This window comes from Chrysemys picta, chromosome 8 (genome assembly GCF_011386835.1).
Source record: "Chrysemys picta bellii isolate R12L10 chromosome 8, ASM1138683v2, whole genome shotgun sequence".
NCBI classification, from domain to species: Eukaryota; Metazoa; Chordata; order Testudines; family Emydidae; genus Chrysemys; species Chrysemys picta.
Window position 1 is genome coordinate 110,887,905 of NC_088798.1, and position 17,168 is coordinate 110,905,072.

The 17,168-nt window shown below is 49.7% G+C and overlaps 1 protein-coding gene across 1 annotated transcript; it reads left to right on the forward strand.

Annotated features, from left to right (window-relative positions):
- Nucleotides 1-1,725: 1,725 nt before the first annotated feature.
- On the forward strand, nucleotides 1,726-16,845 carry LOC101952271 (bromodomain-containing protein 8-like). Its single transcript, XM_024110819.3, has 6 exons — nucleotides 1,726-2,013; nucleotides 2,469-2,951; nucleotides 4,866-5,023; nucleotides 8,426-8,512; nucleotides 9,153-9,221; nucleotides 16,483-16,845. The coding sequence occupies exons 1-6, from the start codon at nucleotides 1,849-1,851 to the stop codon at nucleotides 16,715-16,717; spliced, it is 1,197 nt and encodes a 398-aa protein (XP_023966587.3). The 5' UTR covers nucleotides 1,726-1,848; the 3' UTR covers nucleotides 16,718-16,845.
- Nucleotides 16,846-17,168: the final 323 nt, after the last annotated feature.

The following is a 17,168-nucleotide window of genomic DNA, read 5'->3' on the forward strand; positions in this document are numbered from 1 at the left end:
CTTCCGACCCTGATATTCTATGAAGGAAGCAGCAGGGACAATAAGAATGGCCAAAGGTCCATCTAGCCCAGTAGCCAATGCCAGGTGCCCCAAAGGGAGTGAACCTAAGATGTAATGATCAAGTGATCTCTCTCCTGCCATCCATTTCCACCCTCTGCAAACAGAGGCTAGGGACACCATTCCTTACCCATCCTGGCTAATAGCCATTAATGGACTTAACCTCTGTGAATTTATCCAGTTTTAAACCCTGTTATAGTCCTAGCCTTCACAGCCTCCTCAGGCAAGGAGTTCCTCACATTGACTATGCGCTGTGTGAAGAACTTCCTTTTATTTGTTTTAAACCTGCTAACCATTACTTTCATTTGGTGGCCCCTAGTTCTTATATTATGGGAACAAGTAAATAACTTTTCCTTATTCACTTTCTCCACATCACTCATGATTTTATAGACCTCTATCATATCCCCCCTTAGTCTCCTCTCCAAGCATATCATGTTTAACAGGCCTTTTTCCTGAGCATTATTATACATGTACATAAACTTTATTAAATTAGTTCAGGAGCCGATTTGTGCAATACTATATTTTTAAATGCACGAGTCAGACAACGCTAAAGTGAAAGTTCTTGCAGTAGCAGTAACCTAGCCACACTGCAGAAGTTTAGATCTAGCTCAGCTTTCCTGTACATTCAGAGTCCAGACTGTTAATAAGAGATATGTACAGTTTGTGTTGTGCCTTTCCACTTACTTAGCACCAATTTGAGTCATCATGTCTCATTGTCATTTCAAGAATCAAATTCCATCTGTTTCCTCCAACAGTAAAATTGAAGGAGGGTCTCAATAGCAAACGCCTCCTGCTGCCATCTCCAGAAAGTAAACAAACAGCTTTCCTGGTGCCAAGGCCACACGGCATGATGGGTGCATGGGCCTGGCCTGCAGAATGTGAGCACTGCCCGTGCCAAGAGCAGCGAGTGGGAGCTGTGGCTGCTTTGCATTGGTATAGGGTCCCTCCAGAAGAGCTTAGAAGGGAGTGTTTTTCTGATGGACTGTCAGGTCAAAATTACATGGCAAGGATTCAGGGTTTGAGGATAGGCCAGTCCTGTTTGTTACCCTAATGTGAATCTGGAGCAACTCCTGTATCATGCCAAAGAATGATACAGGATTTACACCATGCACGTGAGCAGGGTCTGTGCTGTTGAGGAGAATCTGAAGAAATGGTTTTTCACCTTTTCAAAATAGCTCTAATATTTTCATCTTAAAGTGACCATAAGATTCTCCCCCAATGGAGTACAAACAGGTGGTTATGTTTTCTCTGTTCTAACTCCCATAGGGCTGGCACACATGACCCCACCTTCTCCATCTAATAAGAGACTCCAAAGTGCACCCCTTCTGTACAAGGCAGACAAAGGTGCAAGCTGCATTCCTGCCCAGTCCTCTCTGAGCGCAGTAGGATGAGTGCCCTCATGGGTTGGGTGCTGAGATGCCAGAGAGGAGTGTAGTATAAAAACCTAGGTTCAGTCACTCAGAGATTACAGTTTCTGTGGTGCAGTTTCTGTGGGGGCCTTTGATTGCAGCAGCAAATAGGCTCAGGAGTAGATTCTGCTCTGAATGTCACTTTTCCAGTGTTTGGCTTTCTGAGCACGCAAGAGAATGAGCTGGAGTCTGTGCAGTTTGGGATTAGTTTGTAAACTAATGGCTTTACCTGTCCCCTTGTGTGTGTTTGCAGATGGGTCGTGCATGGCTGTGGTTGGAGTCCAATAGAGAGTCTCCCATTGAGTCTGTGAAGAGCAGTGGCTGCCTGTCTCTCAGCAGCTCCTGGGACTCCAGCCTGGAGCTGGAGGTAGGGAGCTGGAGGATGACTGAAGAGCCTGCTGTAGAGGAACAAGAGGAAAGCAGTCAAGAAGAAGAGGATCGCAGGCTGGAATCCAGGGAACCTCTGGTATGGGAGGATGGCAGTGAAGAGCTCCAGGAAGAGGCAGGACAGTGTGAACAAGACAGTCTTCTGCAGTTCCTCTTGGAGGTAGGGCTGCTGCAGTGGGTAGCAGGAGAAGAGCCTGCTTGACCCATCCCTCTAGAACAATGCCTTGGAAACACTGATGCTCTGAGCATCTCTGCCATGTATAACTGTTAGTGTGGAGCAACAGAGACCCCTAGAGCCCTGTTAGATGAATGATTGTATTCTCAAAGGAAAGTCCAAGTCTTTGCCATATTTAAAGAGGGCACGGTGGCTGGCTGGTTGTCTTGCCTATGGGTCTCCTGATCCTGATTTAGAGCTGACCATTTAAAAGGCGATGGGCTGATGCTCTTTTAATAAGGCTCTTGACTTAGACACTATGCTTTATTAGAAGTCCCTGAAGGTGAAAAAGCGGCTGAAATGGAGGAGCCCTATGGGGTTCGTGCTGCTGATCCCTCCCTCCTCCTAATCACTCGTGCTCTCGTAGTTTGAAGTTGGTAATAAATTGCTCTGTGTTACAGGTGACCCACCTCATGGAACCCCTCTGCATTAGTGGCACAGACTCTGGACAGAATCACTGGGCTTTCTGTGGCTCTGGGCAGCAAGAGGAAAGGGAAGTCCTAAGCTTCAAGGAAGAAGTGGCGGGACCACTAGTCCCAAGAGAGGAGGAAAAGCAGCTGCAGCTCCTGATAGAAGAGGCTGGGGAACTGCACGTCCCAGGAAGAGAGGTGGGGGAGGAGTGGGTACCACAGGTCTCGCGAGAGCTGCATGTCCTGGGCTGGGAGGCTGGAGAAGCTGAGGAACAGCAGATTCTAGGAGAGGAGACAGGAAAGCCCCAGGTCCCAGGAGGGAAGGAAGGGGATTCAAGAGAGCAGAGGGAGCTGCAGTTTCCAGTGGAGAATGCAGGAGAACTGGAGGAGGAAGAGAAGAACAGGAAGCTGCTTCTGGATGAGACTTCCTCAGACATGAGTGCATTGGAGGAGGCGCTCCCAGGCAGTGTGAAGGTAAATGCATGAAAGCACCTACTCTTGTTATTAAGTCTTTGGACTGGGATTCTAGAGACCTGGGTTCCTTTCAGATTGCCTGAGATCACACAAGTCACTGAATCTCTCTGGGTCTCAGTTCAACATCTGTAAAATGGGGATAATGATCCTTACTTTGTCTTCTGTATTCGATTCTTTGTCTCCTGTGTGTCCATGCAGGGCTCAGGCCAGACCATCTCAGTTTCACACCTCTAGGTGTTACCGTAATAAAAGATGATAATGCTGGGTAGGACAGTGCCCTTGCTATCTGTGGCCAAATTCTGCTTTGCCATGTCACAGAGTCAGATACGAGAGATGAAAAATGCCTTTGCGGGTCCACCTGCTTCTCCTGTACAGTCAGGTCAAGGGTGTCCTGGCGATGTAACTCTAGGACTCGGTCCAGTTTCCAAAGTCCCATCTGATGGAGCAGCCCTCCATCTCCCTGGGGAGCCTGTTCCACAGCCTCAAATCTCACCCTCTGGCACTTTCCAAGGTGCTCTGTTCTAAGTCAGTCCACCACTCCTAGTTAGCACCCTAAGTAACACTTCTCTCTGATCTATATGGACAGTGGACTAGATGGATCTTGGGTTTGATCCAATATGGCGATTCCTGTGATCCTAGGTGAGCTTGTAGTTGGCCTTTGGTTAGCTTCTCTGTGAGCTTGCTCAGGAACCGAAGGTTTGGTGTGGATCCTGATCCTGGTAGTTGGCTAGAACTCATGTATCCAGGATGAGATTCTTCAGTATTGGTTGGACTATTGCAAGTTTGAAAGAGGAAGGAAAGATTCCTTCCCTGAATTTGGTATTGGCTCTTTTGGTCAGGAGTGGCCCATGACTCTCTTCCAACAGCCAGGAAAGTTTTGGCTCAGATTCACACATCTTGAGTCTAGATTCTTTGATGGTGTTCAGAACTTCCTGAGGTGTGACCGCCCTGACTCTGGGAGTGCAAGCGGCTCTGTAGAGGAGAGGGCCCATGCATTTTGAGAAGCCTTCCTGTCTGTGCACGATCAGGTCAGCAAAGTTCAGGGTTCCGTTGTGGGCTGCAGGCCAGTGACCTCACTGTTCTCTGACTAATCAGGATCAGATCTGTTTCCTGGTGGGCTCTTTTAGTAGCTTCTTGATCACTAGTTATGCTACAGCCCCCTTGGCCTGCTGTCCCTCCTTGCCAAGGTACCGGTACCTGTTTCCTTGTTGACCACGTGCCTTAGTTACCACATCCTCCCATCTTCCTTTTCCGCAACTAGTACATCATCATCTCCCCCTGCCATGTGTCTGCTGCCTCCCTTTCAGTACCAGCATGGCCTTTCTTGGTGACTGAAGCGGTTATCTAAGCCCCCAACCTTTTCCTCCAGAGCAGGAACCAGCTCAAACCTGGGTCAAGAGACCACACAGACACCCTATGGCACAGTTTTCCCTCCATAGCCATTTTCTTTTTGCTACTGGTCAGGCCCCTTCCCTTGCTAAACTCTGTTAGCAACCAGTCATTCTGCTTTTTTTATCATCCCTGGACCTCCCCTGTACACCACTCCTAGTTTCTGGACTGACCAGCGGAAGGTAACATCCATCTGGGCGTGATCACTCTCTGAGCTCTGGTAACACGAGGAAGGTGTGGTGAGGGGATATTGGCCACCAGGCTTCACTGGTCTGAAAGGCTGAAAGTGAGTGTCAGATGCACAAGGGGAGACTCACAGCTCAGCACAGCTCCTACAGGTTGGAGGCTCCCTTTCTGCCCACCCGCTAGAACAGCTTCCAGGAGACCATGACGGCCCTGCCTTGAAGCTTGGCTGTAATAAGGGCACATGCAACAAGCCTGGCCCCTTACTGGGGGATTCCCGCTGGTCTGTCACTGAGGTACCCAGCCCTGCAGGCATTATTCCTCCTTTCTGTTTGTTCCCAGGCTGGTGTTCTGGAGCAGCCTAAAGACCATGCTCAGGGCGAGAGCCACTTGTTGGAGGAAGACAACGATCTCTTCCCACATTACGACAGCGCTAGCTGCAGCCCTTCTAGAGCGTCCCTGGTGGACTCCAGTCTCATGAGCCCAGACTCCTCACAGTTGTGAGTAGTGCAGCCCTGGGTCTGGTAGGTGCTGCTGATGCTGTGGCCCCTTCGCTCCACCTGCATGTCTCCATGGGCCCAAGACAGAGAGCATGTACATGGAGGGGGTCATCTCAGGGAAGGTGAGCGAACCCCAGGGAAAGGGAAGGAGAGGGCCCTGGCTGCCTGGGTGACGATAGGGCTTCTAACCTTTGGATGCTAGTCCTAATGCAGGTAAAGTGAAATTGGGGGGGTGGGAACCAAATGTACAGGAAACCCCAGTGTTTCTTTCGGGGTTACCTGGCATGCTCTGCCAGGCACAAGAGTCCAGTCCCACTTCCAGGTGGAGATGTGCTGAGGCAGCCAAGCCAGCCCTGCCATGGGGAGGGTGGGAGAGTGTGTGTGACAGAGAGACTCTGTTACACACCGGAGAAGCTAGTTTGGCTTTCCAGAGAAAAGGATGCAGCAGAACATAAAATAAAATCTATCCCTCCAGGACAGGAACAAGAACAAAAGTCACCACAATAAAGCCCTTTGCCCCAGTGTGGTTTGTGGCTTCTTGCCCAGTCCTGGACCCAGCTTCCTGGCCTCTCCTCAGAGCTGCCCTGATTCAGCTCACTTCACCTTCTAGGATTGCTACCTATAACCCTGTGTCTTCTTGTGCCTCAAGTCCTGGCTGATCACCAGTTTGCTACACTGTGACTTAGTAGTGGTCTTAACTCTACTAACACTGCATACCGGACACCCACCAGTCAGAGCCATCACTGCCTCCTCTTATGGGGATATTCACACTGATTAGAGCGTCTCATTCTGCAGAGAGAAAGACAAAAGACTGGACTCCTTGTCCTGCTTCATTCATTTCACAGCCATTCCCACACTTAAAAGGAACAGGAGTACTTGTGGCACCTTAGAGACTAACAAATTTATTAGAGCATAAGCTTTCGTGGACTACAGCCCACTTCTTCGGATGCACGAAAGCTTATGCTCTAATAAATTTGTTAGTCTCTAAGGTGCCACAAGTACTCCTGTTCTTTTTGCGGATACAGACTAACACGGCTGCTACTCTGATTCCCACACTTGTAGCACAAGGACCCAGAGACCCTTAATGTGACAGGCCGCCATCTCATAGACTCCCACGTGAGTTCTGTGCACTTGGGGAGCAGGAGGCTAGGTATGATGTAGGCCGTGGGATGGAACATGGGAACTGGAGGGCTGCAGCAGGGACAAGGCCTAGATCCACAAAGGGACTTAGACATTGCAACAACTAATGTTTAGGTGCCTAGAATAACATTGGAACCCACAAAGCCTGGATTGGGTGCCGAGGGTCCCTATACAATGAGGAGCCTAAGAATGGGATTGTAGCGATGCGGGACTCACCCCTGTGGCGCCTCCTGCTGGTTGTCTCTGGGAATTAGCTCGTCCAGCCTCCGGAGCGCCCTCTGCAGGCTGGTGTCCTGCTGCCACTTGGCCCCCGTGTCCCTCCCAGACCCGGTGCCCTGTTATCTGGGGTGCTGCCCCTTGGCAGTAACCCCTTTGTCTCAGGGTCTCCCCTCCCAGGGGAACCCCCACCCCTTATCCCCACCTCGCCTCAGTATAAGGCTACTGCCAGTCATTGTCTAGCCCGGGCCCCCTGGGGCAGACTGCAGTATCAGCCTACTCATCACTGGCAAGGGGGGTTTGGACCTGCTGCCTTTGCCTACCCCTGGGCTGCCCTCTGCAACCCCCAGGCTGGAGCCTCCCCAGCTCCTCAGCTTGTCCCCAGCCCTGCTCCACTTAGGTACTCTGCTCAGGTCCATCTTCCTCTACAGCTAGAGAGAGACTCTTGAGCTCCTGGCTCCCAGCCTCTTATATAGGGCCAGCTGAGGTCTGATTGGGGCATGGCCCAGCTGCTTCCCTAATCAGCCTATTAGCTGTTTTCCCTGCCACAGCCCTCCCCAGGGCTACTTTTAACCCCTCCCGGGCAGGAACGGGTGATTACCCCGCTACTGGATCCACAGAACATCAGCACACTATGCAGGCACCACCTAAACTGGCCAATGGGAGAGGCTGAGGAGGGGGAAGTATCCTAAGCCCCGCCCCTCTCACAGCATTCAGTTCCTAAATCCAGGGTGTTGGGAGGCACTTGTCTCTGCTTGCGATCCACAGCCAGGAGCCCTCTCCTGGAGTCGGTGGCTTAGACCTTCCTTATAGGGTCAGAGATTCCAAGGCCACAAGGCCCCACTGTGATAATCTAGTCTGACCTGCTGCATAGCGCCATGACAAATTAACGAGAGAACTTCCTAAAATACTTCCTAGAGCAGATCTAACATAACCTCTAATCTCAGGGTACTCCCTGGGATGTGGGAAACCCCTGTTCTGTCCCCACTCTAAAGAGTGAAGAGGGATTCCCTCATCAGATAGGGGCCCTTACCCCTGGACTACAGAGTCATGCTCACTTGTGCTCTGACTTCATTCATATTGAATTCATTAATAAAAAGTGTAATGGCCTCAACAGAGAGATTGAGAGACTCCTACCTTGGGCTCTTCGACAGGCCAGTGGTGAGGGGCTTTACCTGAAAGCAAAGCCCTTTGCTTCACCAAGTAGAAAGGGGCACTGAAACTGGGTCTCCCACCTCCAAGGTGCGTACCTTAGCCACTAAGCTAAAGGCCATAAGAGAGGCTATTACCCTCTCCCTCCTGGCCATGATGTGCAGGGCAGCCATGCTCTGAGCATGCCTGCCAGCCTGGGCCCTGCAGGCAAGCTAAACAGAGGAGTGCCTGTTTCCATCCATTTGAGGATTTCATTGAGGCTTAAACATGAGATGGGCCTCCAGACACCTGCCTGAGGCAGCAGAGCTCATCCCCAGAGGCAGAAACTTCAGTGCTGAGGGAACTTTTACAACCTGGTGAGTTTAGGCGCCTAGAGGGTTAGATAGCAGCTGAGCAGGAGTTGTGTGGATCACAGCAGTGCCGAAAGTCCCTTTGTGGATCTGAGCAAAAGAGACCTTCCACCACCAGACCGAGAGAGAGACCTGGTCCCACAGCTCCAGCAGGAGCTCAGTGACTTCTCCCCAGGTTTTGTGCCTTTAGTAAACTCTACACATGGCATCACATGGTGCTTTGGTGGCTCTGCCATCACTGAGCCATTGCCAAAGACCTGTTCTAGCCTGAGAGTTGTGGGTCCAATGGCAGCTGTTGCGACTGAGCTGAACCCCAAAATGAGAGTCTCTGGAGGGACCCAAACAAAGTGGCTTGGGAAATACTTCCCCATAGATCCGTGATGGGGAGACTTGCCCTGTAGCTACCTGGAAGGTGTTTTGTTTAGACCACAAGCTAAAGAGCAGTAACCTTCCCTCCTCCTGAGTGTCCTGGAGGCCAGCAGTGGCAGTACATCCCCCTGCTCCTTATCTGGCATGATGAGTTGATAACCTCTCCTCTGTGCAGGGTGCCACTCAGCTGTGCTAACCCACTGCGACATTTGCTTTTCAAAAAGACACTGCTGTCCATCTGGAAGATGATAGCCAGCCACAGGTGTGTATCTCTGGGAGACAGCTCGTAATTATCTGGGGGAAGTTCTCTGGGCTGTGTTATACAGGGGGTCAGACTAGAAGGTCACAATGGTCCCTTCTGGCCTTGGACTTTTTGAATCTGTGAACTGAGGGGAACCACCAGAGCTGAGGTGTGGGGAGCAGGACTGAAGTGTCAGGGGGCTGGGGGCTGAGGGCAGTGGCAGAGCTGGGGGGAGTGGGAGAGAAGTCCAGGGCTAGAATAGCAGAGGGGCTGCAGATTGGGATTGAGGGGCAGCAGCAGCAGAGCTGGGAGTGAAACTTGCATGGCCCCTGTCCACACTGTCCCTAACTCTAGCCCCAGGGCCCTTCCATGAGGGCAAGAGTAAAATGGGTCATTTCTCGCTGGGTTCACCCACACCAGTCTCTGTAGCAGGAATGAATGAGTTCAGATTCCTACCTTAGTGACCACCAACAGTGGACTCCGAGGTTTCCTGCCATCCTTCCCGTATTTCCCTTGGGGATTGCTAGTCACTGGCCCCACATCAGCCTTCATGGGTGCCAGGGAAGAGGAATAGTGGGCCTGCTGCCCCCTCTTCAAGAGTCACGTGAACAGTGGAGGACAAACCTGATTCTCTCCTGTCTCTTTGGGCTTGTCCCTCTAGGTACTGTGGCCCATTCCTGAAGCCAGTGTCAGACAAGCAGGCTCCTGGGTACAAGGATGTGGTGAGAAGGTAGGAAGGCTGCTCTAAAGCATTTTCATCTGCTTCCTCCACCTTCCGAGAGCCCCAGCATGTAGAGAGGAAAAAGCTATGGGGCAACTTTGTGTCATCTATCCCATGCTCGTCACCATGATATCTGCCTCCCATCAGAGACCAGGGTGGGAAGGTTCCCTACAGTGTCTTCTCCAAGGCTTAGTCCAAAGCGGTGGGGCTCCCATCCTGCCCCAGCTCTCCCAAGGAGACTCCCCCTGAATAGGCCTCACTCTCCAGAAACTTTTTCTTATGTACAGCCTCCATTTTGCCTTTCAGCATCCATGTTCCTTTTTGAAATGTCGCACCTTTGGCCCACCTAAAATACTCCCACTTCCTCCTGCGGGTTTACACCCTTCAAATACTTTGAAGCTGTTATCATGTTCTTAACCCCATCCCCCGCTGTGGCCTCCCGGAACCAGCAGGCAAGGTGGCAGGTGGGGGAAGATAAAGGGAAACACACACACCCCTTGTAGCCAACAGGCCAGTAGTGATAGCTCTCACCTGCACTATAGGGTCCAGGATTCAAGTCACAGCTCCAAATCAGGCAGCATGGGGATTCAAGCCTGGATCTCCCACATCCCAGGGGAGCACCCTAACTGCTGGGCTACTCACTGTTTGGGGGTGGGTCTCCCAATCTCTCCTGCTTGCAATGTTCTAATTTGTATGGCTAATTTCTTGGCACACGGATTTGAACCTATCTCTCCCACATTCCAGGTGAGGGCCTAACCTCTGAGCTCTTGGGATACCTGTACCAGCCAACGTGCCCCAAAAAATCTTACCCCAGCGGCCTTTTGTGTAGGGTAGGCATATTCAAAGCACACCTACCACATTGAGATAGGTAGGGGAGTGCCTTGCTGGAGAATCCTGCTGGGGCTTAGGTGTGTGCTAGAGGGCCAAGGAGCTTGGTAGTGTCAGGATCTACAACCCCACCAGCAGAAACTTAGGTGCCTACCGGGTTAGTCAGCAGCAGAGCAGTGGTTCTTTGAGTAGTCTCCTAATGAGTGCTCCACTTCAGGCGCGCATGTGCCTCTCGAGCCCTTGATGGATTTGGGGTAGCAGGTAGAATACCCCTGTTCGGGGCTCTAGGGCTGTGTCAGTGCAGATTTGTTCCTGTGCTTCTTTAGGGAGTTTTTTGAGCAGATGGTGTAGTTTCTTTTGGTAATCCTCAGTGGGGTCAGAGGGTAATGGCTAAAGTTATAGGCAAGTGATGCTGCTTTTCCACAACAGACTGAACGTCTACATAGAGTGTTTCCATCGACGTGCACGACGTGCTTTTCCACAATTTCAGCTTGTGCACGTCGACGGACGCACTCTATGTAGAAGTCCAGTCTGTTGTGCAGAACACAACTCCATCCACAGCCTCAGAAACAACTCTGACATCATAATAAAAAAGGCTGACAAAGGAGGTGCTGTTGTCATCATGAATAGGTCGAAATACGAACAAGAGGCTGCTAGACAACTCTCTGGCACCACATTCTATAGGCCATTACCCTCTGACTCTCCTGCTACCCAAAATCCATAAACCTGGGAATCCTGGATGCCCCATCATCTCATCTATTGGCACCCTGACAGCAGGATTATCTGGCTATGTGGACTTTCTCCTCATGCCCTACGTTACCAGCACTCCCAGCTATCTTTGAGACACCACTGACTTCCTGAGGAAACTACAATCCTTTGGTGATCTTCCAGAAAACACCATCCTGGCCACTATGGATGTAGAAGCCCCCTACACCAACATTCCACACAAAGATGGACTACAAGCCGTCAGGAACAGTATCCCCGATATTGTCACGGCAAACCTGGTGGCTGAACTTTGTGACTTTGTCCTCACCCACAACTATTTCACATTTGGGGAAGGGGGCCCTTGAGGAATTCCACCAAGATTTCAACGATTTCCACCCTACCATCAACCTCAGTCTGGACCAGTCCACACAAGAGGTCCACTTCCTAGACACTACAATGCTAATAAGCGATGGTCACATAAACACCACCCTATACCGGAAACCTACTGACCGCTATACTTACCTACATGCCTCCAGCTTTCATCCAGACCACATCACACGATCCATTGTCTACAGATAAGCTCTAAGATACAACCGCATTTGCTCCAATCCCTCAGACAGAGACAAACACATACAGAATCTCTATCAAGCATTTTTAAAACTGCACTACCCACCTGGTGAAGTGAAGAAACAGATTGACAGAGCCAGAAGGGTACTGAGAAGTCACCTACTACAAGACAGGCCCAACAAAGAAAGTAACAGAATGCCACTAGCCGTCACCTACAGCCCCCAACTAAAACCTCTCCAGGACATCATCAAGGATCTACAACCTATCCTGAAAGACGATCCCTCACACTCACAGACCTTGGGAGACAGGCCAGTCCTCGCCTACAGACAGCCCCCCAACCTGAAGCAAAAACTCACCAGCAACTACACACCACACAACAAAAACACCAACCCTGGAACCAAACCCTGCACAAAGCCCGTTGCCAACTCTGTCCACATATCTATTCAAGGGACACCATCATAGGACCATCACCCACAACATCCGGGGCTCATTCACTGGCACATCTACCAATGTGATATATGCCATCATGTGCCAGCAATGCCCCTCTGCCATGTACATTGGCCAAACCGGACAGTCCCTACGTAAAAGAATAAATGGACACAAATCTGACATCAGGAATCATAACATTAAAAAAACAGTAGGAGAACACTTCAATCTCTCTGGTCACTCAATAACAGACCTAAAAGTGGCAATTCTTCAACAACAAAAATTGAAAAACAGACTCCAATGTGAAACTGCAGAACTGGAATTAATTTGCAAACTGGATACCATCAGATTAGGCCTGAATAAAGACTGGGAGTGGTTGGGTCATTACAAAACCTAAACTTAATTTCCCCATTACTAATTTCTCCCTATTGTTAGTCACACCTTCTTGTCAACTGTCTGTAATGGGCCACTCTCTTATCACTTCAAAAGTTATTTTTCCTCCCTTGGTATCCTGCTGTTAATTGATTTATCTCGTTAGACTGACCTCACACTTGATAAAGCAACCCCCATCCTTTTGTTGCCAGCACAGAGGGCCCGAGGGGGGCAACAGGGGGGTTCGTTGCCCGGTGTGCTTCACGCCAATGAACACACCAGGGTGGAGAAGCAGACAAAGTTTATTCAAGAGCTCTGAATAGGCACTAGGAGACCAGCATGTTTCAAATCAAGCACCCTGATACAAGCAGTTTTTCCCATTTTATTCTTTTCTTCCTCCCCCGCCTTCCCTACCTCCCCCCCTTCCTCCCTCTGTAGCAGTTACATTAAACAACCTTGGCTGTGTAGCTTGTTCGCAATGTTCCCTTCTGCAAGTTATTTTGTTCTTCAGCTAGAAGCATGTAGGTTTCCCTTATTACTACTGTTTTCCAGCTGCTGGCCTGTGAGGTTAGTAAAGTTTAACATGGAGGGGCTTTGGTTCACTTTGGCCTAGAGCGGGGGGGCTTCATCAACTCTCATGGTCTTCCACCCCCCCGAGTTACCTAGGGTAATGCCTAGTGACACCAACACTTTCATGTATTTAAACCTGCTCCTGTATTTTTCACTTCATGCATATGATGAAATGGGCTCTAGGCCACGAAAGCTTATGCTCAGATAAATTTGTTAGTCTCTAAGGTGCCACAAGGACTCCTCGTTGTTAGAGCTTTAGCTGTCTGTTAGCAGATCGTTAATGTCTTCAGAATTGTTAATTTTAGCTACCTTTTGGACTTTCCCTTTCTTTTCTTTATTCCTTTATCTTTGATTACAAAAAAACACAAAAATTTATTTTAGACTTCTTTTCTTCAACTCCCCTACTCGCCGTCTGGGGACCCCCCTGGACAGGGTATGTCTGGTTCACCAGGCTTTAAGAAGTGTCTCAGTTGCAAGGAATCTATCCCAGTGACTGACGGACACTCTCAGTGCATCTACTGTCTGGGAGAGAACCACATAAGTGTGGCATATGCCAACCACTGAAGCTCAGATCAAGAAAGGCTAGAGAAGTGAGACTTAAGCTTCTCCTAATGGAGGCAGTCCTTCAACCACTAAGCCTGGCTCCTTCATGGTTCCAGCATATAGAAGCATATTGCACTGAAGAGGTACAGGAAGTGTTATTACACAGCAGGAAAATGGCTACCCAGCATACTTACCTACAAAAGTGGACAAGATTTCGAATTTGGTGCCAGCCCATAGGAGTCACTCTGGATACAGCCACTCTACCTGTAATCCTAGACTATTTGCTGCATCTCAAGAAATCGGGACTCTATTCGCTCCCTGAAAGTACACTTAGCAGCAGTTGCGACCTTCCACCTGTAAGTAGCAGGGTACTCAATTTTCTCCCACCTGACGACAAAGAGGTTTCTCAAAGGGCTAGCGAATCTCTTTCCCCAACCCAGGCTTCCTACCTAACAATGGGATCTCAGTCTACTTTTAAAAGGACTATACCACCCTTTGAATCCATGGCCACTTGTTCTCTGACTCACCTTTTCATGAAGATGGTGTTCCTGATTGCCATCACCTCAGCAAGAAGGATTGGGGAGATAGTGGCTCTGAGGGCACATCCCCCCCTTCATAGTATTCTTCCCTGACAAAGTCACCCTCAGACCACATCTGAAGTTCCCCCCCAAAATGACTTGAGCATTTCACATAAACCAGCTCATTCACATTCCAATCATTTATCCCAAACTTCATCAGGATAACAGGGAAGCCATCCTCCATACACTTGACGTAAAGAGAGCCTTGGACTTCTATTTGGACAGGACAAAAACTTTTATAAAATCTCCGAGACTCTTCCTCTCTATCATGGACAGGTCTAAAGGCACATCAATTTCAGCTTAAAGTCTCTCCAAGTGGGTCTTGAACTGTATCAAACTCTGTTATCAGATTAATAATTTAGCACCTCCATCCACAGTCCACACACAAGCTACGAGACTGGTTTCCTCGTCCATTGCCTTCTCCAAGAGTATCCCTATATCCGAAATCTGCAGAGCAGCTACCTGGACATCTGCACATTCCTTTGCAGAACACTATGCCATCCTGGGGGACTCTGCTGCCGTCAGACGCCAGATACGGCCACTAGTGCTATTAGCTATAACAAACTCAACTCTGAAGCCCCAGCCTCCAGTGCGGGATACTGCTCGGGAGCCACCTACAGTGGAGCATCCATAGGGACACTACTTGAAGAAGAGGAAGTTACTCACATGGGAACACACATCTTGAAGAACCATCGCTGCTGCACAAGGTGAGTAACTTCTTCATATCTCAATCGTTGACCTTCCTGGAATCCAGAATGTCACAGCCAATATGATCAGCTGGCACTTCTCCCAGGACTTACAAATGGGAGCCGGACTCTCAAATTCCTCACAGCGTATTCAAGTCTGGATCCGTTTATGGCTGCACCCTACATTTGTACCTAAAGTATTGTTGGATTTCGTCTTAACTAAGGGATTCGTCTACCAGTGTTTTCCCCAAACGACGTAAATCTCAGCATGAAACCTCTGTTCATACTTAAGATACCAGACGGGCACTGGCCTTTTATCTAGATAGGATCAAGCTATTTTGGAAATCACCTAGACTGACTCCAGCACAGAAAGACCAAGTGTTTCATCATCTTTACTCAGAGACTGTTGAGATGGCGCTCTGGGTGTGTGGTTGCTTGCTACAATGCAAGTGGTGCTCTGCCTCCTACCTGCCCAATCACAGGTAACTTCCACAGCTTTGCTCAAAAACACTCTGAGATATGCAGAGCTGCTACTGGGCTTCAGTGTATAGCGTGTCTAAACACTTGGTCCACAGCGTCAGCGCTGATGTGGCACTTGGTTCTCCTGTACTGCTTCAGCCTTGGACTCAATTCTGAAGCTCCCTCTTCCCTGTGGGGTACTGCTCAGGAAGCACCTGAAGTGGGGCACCCATAGGGACACTGCTCAGAGGAGAAGAAGAGGTTACTCACCCTGTACAGTAACGGTAGTTCTTTGAGATGTGTCCCCCTATGGGTGCTCCACTACACACCCTCCTTCTTCTCTTTTTTGGCCAGTTGGATAGAGAAGGAACTGGGGGCAGTTCACCCGTGCAGCCCTATAGTCCCTCGGTGTGCAGCACAAGGTTGTACAGAGTGCATGCGTGGGCCGACCATACACTGCTAATGGAAAAGCTCTGATCAAGGGTTTGCGAGGCTCCTGCACGCCTGAAGAGGCGCACCCATAGGGGGACACATCTCAAAGAACAACAATTACTGCACGGAGTGAGTGACCTCTTCTGTTGTGACACTCAGTGGTGCCTAGGTGTTGGACTTAGGCACCCAAAGTCGCTTTGTGAATCTAGCCTTTTGTCCATGACTTGTTTTGCACTCTCACCGCCTCACTGCTTCAGTGTATGGTTGCTCTTCTCTGTGCTCCCTCCAGTCTGTCTGGAGTTCTAGTAATGTGTGCCGAGCACTGACAACAGTACGCCAAGTGCAGGCTCCAGGGCTGTATGGGGAGGGCCAGTTACAGGCTGATGCCGCCTAGAATCACACTGATGTTCTTGTATCGTCATATTGTGTTGTAAACTTGTCTCATTTGCGGTTCCCCTCTCCTTAGTCTCCCAATCACTCCCGTTTTGCAAGGTTCCTCTTGCCACTGAGGAGCTGAGTTTCAGATCCTTTTTCCCCCAGATGGATTAAGTACATTTTTTAAAGATGAAGCTTATTCTATTTCTGACCTGCGTTTCTAATCATGGTCATCCTCTTCCACCTCCCGCTTCACCCATCAATTCGGTAATGATTTCAAAAGAAAGTAAATAAGATTTAGTCCTTATAACATGCCCCCTCACCACCACGGCTTTTTCCCCTGGCATCATTAGATTCTTGTTCTTTATAGATATTTTTCTTAACATGTGCCATTTTTAATCACAAGGGAATTGGGGTTGATTTGACAGGTACTAATTACCAGGATCACGCCTCTTTCCTTTTCTGCTCAGTGTCACATTTGTTTTTTCAGAAATAATTGCTAGTGGCTTGGCAAGTTAATTAGCCATGTGATACGTATCACCCCAATCCACAGTTTCTTTCCAGCTTTCTTAAGCTCTTGACATTTTCCTCTTGAGAATTGGGCCCAAGAATTCCAGTGTTTGGGGTTGCAGGGAGACCTCCATCTCAGGGAGAGAGTGCCCACCCCCATCCAGACAAGGTTAGGGGAGTCCTTAGGTATGTACAGTTGAGTTTCATGCCTCCTTCCAGACCCATGGATTTAACCAACATAAAGAGGCGCCTGTCCAAGGGCCAGATCTGGACCACGGCCCAATTCCAGCGCGACCTCATGCTGATGTTCCAGAATGCAGTGATGTATAACAGCTCTGACCATCACGTGCACCGCATGGCTGTGGAGATGCAGCGAGACGTCCTGGAGCAGCTTCAGCTGCTGGGTGAGGCCCTCCTGTGCTCAGAGGAGAGGCTGGGCTTTGGGAGGAGGTAGAGAGATGGTCAGATAAGGGGCCTGTTTTGGGGGGTAATATCCTCCCCCAGCTCTGTTCCAAACCCTGTTCCCCTGCCCTGCACTAGCAACCATTTCTCACATTCCATGAGAATGGCAGCTATTGCGCCTTGGTGCCAGGAACTGGATTAAAAAAACTAAATGCAATTTCTAGATTCCTGGGGCCTCCTCTGCCCTGGAAAGGACATCCCCTTCCTTGGCTTGGGGTGGGGCCGGGCACACACACCCTGAGCTGGATGCCCCTTTCCTTGGCTGGGGTGGTGGTGATGTTCCCAGGGCAGTAAAGAAACATGCTGTCCCCAAAGAAAGGAGCTGTATAGCCCTTGGTCCCTTTAAGACCTGTGATGGGGTCTGTACCTCTGTCCCTAATTCATCGTTTAGCACGGTGGAGAAAAGGAGGGTGTATTGAAGATGTCCGTCTGCATAGTTGAAA